At 36.5% G+C, this 11,040-nt stretch overlaps 1 protein-coding gene and 1 long non-coding RNA gene across 4 annotated transcripts; both read right to left on the bottom strand.

The window, feature by feature from the left end:
• Window positions 1-1,596: 1,596 nt before the first annotated feature.
• On the bottom strand, window positions 1,597-2,937 carry LOC149988209 (uncharacterized). 3 transcript variants are annotated; one of them, XR_016504992.1, is made up of 2 exons: window positions 2,591-2,937; window positions 1,597-2,447 (listed from the first exon to the last, which is right to left on the bottom strand). It is a non-coding gene; the product is annotated as an uncharacterized LOC149988209 (long non-coding RNA). The 3 variants fall into 3 exon arrangements; XR_016504991.1 differs by having other exon boundaries at window positions 1,597-2,273; XR_016504993.1 differs by having other exon boundaries at window positions 2,615-2,937.
• Window positions 2,938-5,065: 2,128 nt separating this feature from the next.
• LOC112287894 (NAD-capped RNA hydrolase DXO1) lies at window positions 5,066-9,803 on the bottom strand. The gene is made up of 5 exons (XM_024531496.2): window positions 9,473-9,803; window positions 7,922-8,365; window positions 7,350-7,506; window positions 6,206-6,850; window positions 5,066-5,931 (listed from the first exon to the last, which is right to left on the bottom strand). The coding sequence occupies exons 2-5, from the start codon at window positions 8,361-8,363 to the stop codon at window positions 5,661-5,663; spliced, it is 1,515 nt and encodes a 504-aa protein (XP_024387264.1). The 5' UTR covers window positions 8,364-8,365; window positions 9,473-9,803; the 3' UTR covers window positions 5,066-5,660.
• Between the last annotated feature and the right edge of the window lie 1,237 nt (window positions 9,804-11,040).

Below are 11,040 nucleotides of genomic sequence, written 5' to 3'. Positions count from 1 at the left end.
TAGCTATAATAGAACCTGCACAAAATATTTGTTAGAAGTGAGAAAGCATGTCGTACTCCATATACATTAACTTTAACAAAGTACAAAGTATAGCTATAATATTTATTTGTGTAGATATATCTAATATTAGTAATAATTATAACACTTTTATGAAAATTACTCTTTAATATTCAGAAAATATATATATATATATATATATATATAATACATCAAAATATTTGAATAATAAATATTTTTTTATAAAATATATAACAAAGACCACAATTTGACACTATAAATGGGTGTATATATAAAAAAATTGATGAAAAAAATAAAAAGAAATACATCACAAAATGTCAGCATAGCAATCTATGCAAAAAAAAATTAAAAGGGAAAAAAAGAAAATCAGGATTCCGACAACAGACTATTGCAAATCTTAGTAATAATTTTTTGAATTTGAAAATACAACATTTTATTCACATGAATCTCTTTCCTCAGAATGCATCAAAATCAAAATTTATATTTCAAAAATGTGATAACTTAGTGCAATATCAGTCATATTTTTAAATCAAACAATCCCGATCAAATGTATTAAAAAATTATGAAAAATGTAAGACTTTTTTTGGTTTTTTTATTATTTTTTTCTCACTCACACACACACACACACACAATAAAGAACTCAGATGATCATTGGTACATTATTTCTCAAAATATATATATATATATATATATATATGCACAAAACAGGAAAGTTATAGATTGTATGTATGGCCCCATTATAAGGTGTGGTATTGTCCATCAGAGGGAATGTCCAAAAGTCCCCCTTAAAGCTGGCCCCCTGTGGAGTGGAAACTGTACTGTGTACCAGGTATTAATACAAAAGTAGGATAAAGTACCAAAAAGGAAATGATAAAAGGAAAAAGAAAGAAAAAAGTAGGGGTCGGGCAAAAAGGATAAAAACTATGAGCCAAAATGCCAGGAGAGATGCCGTGGAAACACATCCAGGGACTGGTTCTCAAATATATAGTTAGGTAGATGGATGGATGAATGTATCTGCTGGAGGAGCAGAGTATCACGTGTAAGACTTGCAAAGGAAAAAATAAAAATAAAAATGAAAAAATATATAAAAATTAGAAAGATTCTTTTGGACTGTTACCCAACCTATTGAGAAAGTGCCACCGGAGGAACTTTTCTTTCAACGAAAAGACTTGTATTTACTAATTCCCAGTTTGCAAATTTTGAGACGGGTGCATTTATAATTCAGGCCGGAAAGATGCCTTTTTCTTTTTCTTTTTCATTTTTCATTTTCTCAAATGATTTTTCCAATACAACCCCATGCAACCACTGAACATCCATCCCTAATAAAAAAAAATTGTGAAGATTTTTCCACATGGAAAGATGGAACGGTTCCTGTTTCCCTTTCCAAGCTTTTTTCGTCATGCTTTTGTTAGTGCAGAAGTGGGATGCGGTCAGTGAGACAATCCTTAGAAGCAACAGTCACTGAGTGAAGGTAGAAGGGCAGTGAATAGGAGTTAGGTTGATGCTAAGAATAGACATTGTCCATAATGAAAAACAAAAACGATAACAAAAAAACAAACAAACAAACAAAAGAGTCCAGTTGGTAGTGGACACACTGACTGGCGCTTACCCCGAAAATCTTAACTTCATCCATATATGTACATTCATCCTTTCCTTTCTAGGTGTGTGTATGTCAGAGCCGAGAATGGGGCTGCTTCCCCAGGAGCTCGAAACCCTAAAATATTGTTCTCTTTTTTTCTTTTTCTTTTGTGGCGTGAAAGCGGATCGAGCGTTTGGCACTTTCGAAGAGTCTGAGCACGCACAGCACACAATACTCGAAAACTCTCTCGCTCGCTCGGTTTTTAATCACTCGCTCGGTTTTTAATCACTCACTCCATACTCTGGACAACTCTCTCGTGCAATTGCCGACGCTCTAGGACGCGTCATGCTGACCCTGGGTGCTTGCGACGCGGATTTTCCAGTCCCCTTGCACCGGCTCCTTTTGCGCAGTCTGGCAGATTTTCCTCTCCCCTCGCTCCTGACGAATGGGCGATGCCCGGGGTGCTGTTTTTTCTTTTTTTTTTAATTCTTAATTTTCATGCTTAGAAAATATTTTGGGGTTTGCAATAGAGGAAGTGGTGAGCGTTTTCCAGCGGTCGCCATGAAGGAAAGCGACCCTGAAGCCACAGCCTCTTTGGACGGTGACTGGGGAAAAATCCGTCGGGGGATAGCCCGAGGGCGATGGTCCAAACGGCGACCGCCACATCCCACGATCTCTGCCAACCCAGCCAGTCTTTGTCAGGAGTTTACTCTCGTCCTCGGGGATACGCTTGCATTTCCTCTCCTGGTGAGATTTTCGGTGCTGGGGAAGGAAGCTCACCACCTCTTTCCGACATCGCTATCTCATCTTGTGAGGGTTTCCAGTTTTATTCTTTTTTTAAACTGAAAGCCTGCACAGAGTGAGAGAGTGTGTGCGTATGCATTGCATAGCAGGGTGATGATACATGGGGTGAGTGCTCTGTTTGCGAGGAATAAAACGAAGAGAAAAACAATCACAGGATGCAAAAAAAGTCTAGTGCGGAATTGAATGTACCGGCATCATAGTTATGACTCCCACCACTGACATGAATGCTGCATTGAATCTTATTGTAAACTTTGGGTCGTTCTCACAGGCGCAAGCTCTCTCACCCTGCCACGAGACCTCGTCTCTCACCCTGCCAGCACCGCAACAAACTCCTTTTTCCTCAAATAACACCTAATCTCTGCACGGATTCCGATTCCCCAGCTATACCCTCTAGATTGCACTACCATAGGAACATTGATCTGTGCTGGTATTGCCCTTTTCCCGTGGTGGGTTCTGAGGCAAGCAAGCAAGCAAGCAAGCAAGCATCATGAGGCAAGGACCGGACTCTCTTCCAGAACACACACACACACACACACTGTTTTCGCTGCCACATCAAAGATGCAGCTGCGGTCTCCCTCTCCCCACCCACCAACCCACACATCCATCCATCCACTTATTCATCCAGGCACCCACAACCATGCGTTCATCCATCTAACCTTTCATCCATGTACTGGTGCCTCACATTCATCGACGAGATTCATCCTCGAAGCATTTCATTCGTTGGCTGATAGTGCCAAGGAAGAGACCATTTTGGCTCCAGTGGCACATCCTCATCAAGACTGTGAAAGCTTGTCACTTCTCTCTTTTTCTTTTTATCTTTATCATTCTATTATTATTATTATTATTATACAGGATAATGTTAAATAAACCCAGGTTTTTACTAAATCAACCCACCCACCTTAACCATTATAGAAAAAGAAAAAGACAAAAAAAAAAAAAAAAAAAATTGTGACATTTACATGCATTCATGTGCTTAAGTGGCAATAACCAATTTTTATTATTTGCATCAAAAAAAAAATACAAAATAAAAATAAGCATTTGTAGATTAGATAGACAATCATTACATTGCTAAATTTTTTGTTTATCATTTGCATATGCACTTCTTAATTAGACTTTTGTGTATTGTTTATTTATTTATTAATTTACTTTAATACATTTCTTTTCTCTTTTTTCATTCTATTGTATTCACTAGTGGTAGGCCAACAAATTATTCATGCGTTGGATAGTTCAGTCTTTCTTTGGTATTAGATGACAGAGTTTACATGTGCACAATCGTCAAATACCCTCTGCCACAATATTACTCTAATTTGTATAAGTTTGACTGTGACGTTGCCTTTGAGGTCAAGTTTTGTGAGTGTTAAAGGTATTTGAACATATGGAAGATGGTGGCAAAGTTTTTTGAAAGAGTTCATGAGCTTCTGTCTTCTTGTTATATTTACTATTGCTTCGACCTTTAAAAAGTATCACTTGTTCAGAATGCATATATTAAGCTTCTTTATTTCTTTTTTCTTTTTATTGAAGTTGGAAAAAAATAGAAATTGTGTGTAATGCCTCAAGGTTGAAAATAATCTCAAAAATGAATCTATGAAATTCTCTAGATAAACAAATCGCATGTCTATATATATATATATATATATATTTATACACATATATTTAAGTACTTTTTTTTATGTTAACACTTTACATTTACTTCAAAATAATTGTCAAAAATTTGTTATTAAAACATAAAAAAGAAAAAGGAAAAAAGAAAAAGTAATATTATTGACTTAGTATAGATATATTATTTAATAGATTATAAATAATTCCATGTTTGCATCAAAATGTAATTCAATAAAATTTGCTTGTATAAGTGCTGATTTGAGAAACATAAAAAATTTAATGAGATGTTTATGTATTATATCCTTTCAGTTTCTTATCTCTAAATAATCAAATAAATGCTCAAATGAATGTTAATTATATCATCCAAATAGATTGTAAAAGCCCATGCAAGAAATGTATTGTTCTATTCAGGTATAAAGTAAACTTTAGATGTAAATAATTGTTTTGTTGGCATTTTAATTTCAAATAGTGCTCTGATATAGATGTGAGATTACAATACATTATACACAAATCAAAATAAAGAATCAACATGAAAACACAATTTAAAACTAAACATTTTGTGCTATTCATGACATCTGATATCAACTTTAAAAAGCATTTAGAGACCAGAAAAGTGAAAACTATATCACTTTCAAACTCATGCAGATTTATGTGCATGTTGAAATTATGTGCACTTCCGATAATTTGTTGAGATCTTACAATATGTATTTGTCTGAACATTTCAGCACGACTGAATTGGGAATCTAAATTTGTACCATATTCCAGTACATAATGCATTCTGTGGCACATTAGGATTTAGGCTTAAACATTGTATTTATGTATATAGAAGAAAATACTGATACCAAAGTGATTAAAATTTCATACTGGAACACATTTTATACTAACAAATTTGCAAGTGAATCAGGGAATGTAAACATAACATAGAAATGCACTAACCGTAAAACCCACATCTACTAAGATATTTGATTAACTCAGACATATTATCTCATTTTTAAAGAGCCCCTTTGCAGACTCTAAAAGAACACCTAACGTAAAATACTGAATTCTCAAGATACAATCACATCATTCCCGCCTAATGAACAATACATTATGTAAGTAACAAGACACATGAGTTGTACAATTAAAACCGCAACCCACTTTGCACTAAACTACTGCAAAGTAGTTCCAGCTTACTTATGCTGCCCCAAAATACTAAAAGAGCTCATGCCAAAGCTATCTTGGAAGCAATCAGATCGAATATGCTACTGAGAATAATAAGGAGTTTGATGTCAAAACGAACGAGATTGCGACCTCACACCTCTTTGATTCACATAGTACCACATCTACCTCAGTCCTTTAGCTATGAGGTTATCGAAAGGATGACTCAACTACAGAGCATATACGGCTCTTAAAAATTCTCAAAAATTATATTGGTTTTATCACAATAACTAATCCGCTGCCGAATGACGTTATTGCATGCATTACATTGACAACTAGTGGCAAGTACACTAACCATTTTCAATACTTTCGGAACAGAGACTGCACTTACCCTATTGAACGGCAAGGCAGTCAGAACAGAAAGAGATGTAGTCGACACCAAAACTTCATAATGTCGGACATTCTCTCTGATCCATCCTCTTGAGAGCGTACACCTCATTAGGAAATCGTATCATCAAGAATATTACCGGGTTGCAGTTCCAGCGAGAAGATCCATGTGTGAAGAAATTGTGTCCGGACAGGAGTTTGCTTTGACAAGTTCCAACCTGTTGGCATGACGGTTAAATCGAAGAGTATAATCTTCACCTTCTTTGACACTCCCATAGAGCCAGCAAAGTACCTGATCAGCGAACGCGAGACAAACCCCACCTTCCCAGTGATGCTTTTGCTTCACACGATGAGTAATATCTTGTGGCCTCATCATTTCCGTGCCGAGAAGCCGACCAGCATCATCCCTGTTCAATTAATGCAGTCCTTGAGATCAGAAACTGATTGAAAAAGGTCGCACAACCCAAGTGATCCAGAAACATCTTCTCGGCCTAAACAACAGTCAGAGAAAGGCAACTAGCACTTCGGTTGGCTTTCACTTCCGAACCAGAACCATACCACCGTCCAAGACTACAAACATTTTCAAGGAAAAAGTCATTTTTCTTTTCATCGCAATCCACACACACGTATGTGAAAGGCATGTCTCTGTTGGTGTCTAACAAGAGGACAAAGTTAACTTACCGATATCCAACAAGAATGCGCTGCACTCCAGCAAGGAAAGATTGGATCCAGAACTTAAGCAACTTGTCCCGTTCAAATCTATCTACGGTCCTCGCATCTAGTGCTCGGCTTGTTTTAAGTTCAACAAAATATTTCCTGCCATCAGAGGCTGTATCGTAACAATCCATTTCCGCTCCCATTATAATCCTATGTGGACCAAGTTTTGTCTTCACTATTGCACAAAATTCCACATTTGCGTTTACAGCATTCTTTGGCTTTCTTGCAGTTCCATTGACTTGGCGCGATGAGGGAGCCTCAGTAGCAAATCTTTCAAAAGAATAACCCCAATAGCTCCGCCGCTTTTGCATTGTTACATCAAGATGAGGAGCCTCAGGCAGCTTATGAACGTCCAGGTATACTGTGCCCTGCCGTTTGTGAACTCCCATCTCCCAAACGTCTTGTCTATTGTATGCTGTACCAAGGATTTTGTTCAAATTGTTGCGGTATGTGACGAAGTGAATGTTATCAAGTGGAACCTGCTTGTCTCGTAGACAAGCTAATAGATCACCAAATCCACTTCCAGCACCATCCTCTTTCTTCTCAACATAAGTATCAAAACCTTCATTCAAATCTAGACCAGATTCCTGAAGTATTTCTCGACGAAACCTGTAGTGCAAGTCCAATACAAATGAGCAGAGAAGTTAATTACAAAGAGAATAAAGAAGGAAGACGTCAAGAAGCGTGCAAGCACTTATATTAGAAAACTTCTACAGTTATAAGGGTAAACCAAAAAACAAATCTACTAAAATGAAGAGATAAACGATTTTCTGAAAATATATTTGAAAATCTTGAAGGTACCAGGGGGCGAAATGAAAAGCGATAGATGTATGTAAGTTAACATGTAAGGACATGAAAAACTCTTCCCTCTGCAGAATTGTCAGTGATTGAGTGAAGGTCCAACTAGAGATAGTTTTGTCATTGATGTCGCTTCAAATGCAAGAATATCTTTCATTGTGCTAAGTCACGTTGCTACAGCTATAGTCAGTAATCCTAACTTATTTCTATCATCCAATTTAAGGAATGCCAATGGTTTTAACAGTTAATTAAAATAAATAAATGATCAAATTTAAGGTTTGAGAAGCCAAATTATTTTCTCCATACTAACCTGCGGAGACAGCTCTCATCAAACTGCACGCTCCCATCTGCGCTCCTGCTGAAGCCTGCAATATGCGAAGGCTCCTGAAATGGAGGACACTTTACACGATACATGTCGTTGTTGTGACCCGTTGCCCCAAGCTTCATATCAGCTACAAGAGCTTCAGCTGTTCATTAAGCCACATCCATGTAAAATAAGTAAAACTAACCATAACCAAGAATGTCTCAGTTCAGTGTTTGGAGTGCTGCTGCCTGAACAGCAACATTGTTCAGAGGAGGACAGCAATTCGTTGCGCAACCTGTATCTACTCGATACTATCTTCATATCAAGACATTCGGTACGCATCCAAACAATAGCTAAGAATAATCCTTAAATTTCAGCTTCTTCCTTATTGTGTTTTCATTTTTTAGGAAAAGTATCACTTCAAGCAACTAGGCGTGCAAATCAACCGCCTTCCTCGACTAAATACAGAGGCCGACTCGGTGCAACATTTGGCCCACAAACGCAGGTAATGTCTAAGCGTTGTTCCTACAGTTTGTAGGTTCCGACGTGACTAGTTTGGAAAATAAGAGAAGACTTACAGGGTCTTCCACCCCTGCCTGAAGGTCCCCCGAAAGTCGAAAATTGGTTCCAAGGAAGTAGAGATCCAGACCCATCCCCTCCCATTCCCCCGCCGCCTCCCCCTCCTACTCCTCGCATCCCACGACCCCCAGGCCCCCCTCTTTCTGGAGGCCCCCTCCGGCCACCAGCATCTCGAAAATCTTGTTTGCGAGGAAATGAGCTTGCCGGTAACGTTGGAGGGCGTAAGGCACTAACAGCTGTGGTCTTCATGTAATCTTCATTATTTTTCCCAAACAAATCAGGGTCTTCATCATCCTCTTCGTCGTCCTCCCCATCTTCACTGTCATTACCACTACCCGCTTGATCGTTATTGTCTTCGTCAACGTTCACTTCCTCATCTGAGCTCTCATCATCTCCAGAATCCGAGCCTGAAGACGATGACGAGGAGTCATCTTCCACCATAGCTGAACAAAACAACGATTCCGCTTAGCAAATAATAAATTTGACAATACATACACAGTGCGCAAACTAAGTTACTCATAAAGAAAAGATGCTGAGCTCCAGTCGAAAAATTGAGCAAATTTATGCATGTATGAAAGATGAGATAGAAGAAGTAGAAAGTAAAACAATCAAGTCATCATAATGGCTACAGATGCCAACTCATGAAGCCAAATTGTAATTTGAAGACGATATACGTTGTAAGTGATATCATAAAACTATTACATAATTTCCCAAAAACCCAATGAATTTTGCAACAATGAATATAAAACCAACGTGAAAAATCAACAAGTCCGAATCGATGTCAAATAAGTCTATGTTCCCAAGAGCAGTAAAATCGGTACACCAGCGCTTGGTTCAAAAACATTAAGCGAATTAACCTGTCATCTCATGAACTTGAAGTCCACACACACTGGACCAAACAATTCATCAATTTCCTTAAGCGATGTAAAACCAAAACCTATAAATTGGATAATGCACTTCTAATCAACTCTTCGGCTTATTGCACCGAGCATGCCAATCGGTATCTAAGCAGGAACAAGGGACGTACTGTAGGCATACTACAAATGAAATGTCCGAGTTCAAGAACATCCTAAACCTGGAATATAAACATGTATATCTATATGTATAAACATACACAAACACACACACACACAAATAAACAAACAAACATACGCGTGTGTGAATGTGTGAAAATAATATTCAAAAATCCAAATGGCAACAAAATTACTTACGGAACATTACCAAATTTGTCAACGCAACATGTACCAGTACCGAAAGAAACCGAAGGTTTTCAGTGGTAACACAGACCTATGTACAATACAAGGAGCAGGCTATCTACCACACTTGAACTTCATGCGCTCCCTTTTGCAGACAATATACAACTCGCAAGAAGAGACCGACAGTTTGACAAAATGCCCTCGAACTGCAGCACATTTCTAACAGCATGTTCAACTGAAATGTATCCACATAATCCAAACAGAGTTTCAGCCACAAACATGTATTCCAGCACAACTCTATTCAATTACAATTCGAAAATCCCACTGGAATAAGAATCGTGCATTGATAATCACCTCTTCGCTTCCGCCAAAGAGCTCTAAATCGTCACGAACCAACAACGGGTGCTAAATCTTCGTAATTAGGTGGAAATGCTTCAAGCCGTCGAGGGAGAACAAGATCGCGCCAACCAGCGTCCCTCGTTCAGCAATCCAACACTCCGAAGAGTTGAAACGTGAAAGCTATTTCATGTTCTTCCATTCGCTGGAGCATGCATGAGGAAATGCAACAGAGAGTCGCCGTCAGCAGCAAGGAAAGCACTAGGATTGCACGAAATGCACTGCGCAATAGAATATAGATCGCGCTGGAAACAGCAACTGGCACGACCACCAAACCAAAAAGCTCCATCGCCAGCGAGCACAGGTGTCGAATCATAAACCCTAGATTGGAGAGGATGACTGTTTCCGATTCGGAATTGTCCTTCTCTCTCCCAATGCACCCAAGCTCATATTCCCCGATTTTTGTAGACATTTAAAATATGATTTTAGTAAAATGCTTTTTTATGAATAATATCCAAAAATTATATTCTTTTTAAATTTATTAAAAAAATTAGAAAAATAAAAATATGTCCTAACTTCTATTTTTTATTTTGTTGTATAAAGTTAAATCAAGTTGTGGACTTTTGATAATGATCTAATAATGGCTTCTGCAACTAAATGCATATGTTAAAAAAACTCCAAATCTATGTATGCAAGATAGGTTTATAATTTAATTTGATCAATGATGCTCAATTCTAAAATACTAATAATTATAAAAAGTTATTAAAAATTCAAAATCCTAATAAATAAAATTATCATTTCTTGATGCACTTAAATTTTACTTATTTATTTAGTGTTCCATAAAAGAAATTTAATAAAATAAAATTGTAGAATTTTGTATGTAGCAAATTACATATACAAGTGTAAATATCAAGGAGTTACATAAAAGAGTAAAATCAAAAAGAATCTGCTAGTGACGGAGTTAAAAACTAAAATGCAACAAAGAATTTAATGTCACTCTTCAAAAGAACATGCAAAAATCAATCATTTTTTGTTGTGGAAATATGACCACACCAATAAAAAAAATTAAAATCATTCATAAAGTTAATGTAACATGGCTTAAGATGTGTTGTACTTGTATTGGTACTTTTAATTTAATTTCTTGCCTTGGCACATAAACAAGATATGTAAAGAATAAAAAATTAACTATTACACAATAAGAATAATCAACATATTATTTATGCCAAATTTTTTTAATTTATATTGAAAAAATTTGAAAAAATATATTGAATTGATTTAGATAGAATATGATTATTGAAGTAATGCTAGACATCTAAGTATCATAAGTAATATATAAAAATATCATTTTTTATGTCAATTTATAAATTTACAGTAAAAACATAATGCTGTAATTTTTCTATTTTCACAAAAATTTAAAAGTAAAATATGTATTATCTTGTAACTTTTAAAATAAAATATAATAAATACTAGGTAAACTACATATGTTTAAATTTGCAACTGACCAAAAAATTAGTTATATAATATATCAATTAGATTGGTATTTGTTTTTCTTTGTCTTTAGAAAGAATAACACCATGCATTTTAGA

This window comes from Physcomitrium patens, chromosome 10, assembly GCF_059467195.1.
Source record: "Physcomitrium patens ecotype Gransden chromosome 10, ASM5946719v1, whole genome shotgun sequence".
Taxonomy (NCBI): Eukaryota; Viridiplantae; Streptophyta; class Bryopsida; order Funariales; family Funariaceae; genus Physcomitrium; species Physcomitrium patens.
This window is presented reverse-complemented; position numbering and strand designations above follow the sequence as displayed.

Excerpts from the sequence above, each read along its gene's own strand:
- LOC112287894 (XM_024531496.2), bottom strand. The coding sequence starts at position 8,363 with ATGGTGGAAGATGACTCCTCGTCATCGTCTTCAGGCTCGGATTCTGGA. Across the intron at positions 7,507-7,921 it reads AGGCAGGGGTGGAAGACCCT|CTGAAGCTCTTGTAGCTGAT; the intron begins GTAAGTCTTCTC and ends CTTAATGAACAG. Across the intron at positions 6,851-7,349 it reads GATGAGAGCTGTCTCCGCAG|GTTTCGTCGAGAAATACTTC; the intron begins GTTAGTATGGAG and ends CTTGCACTACAG.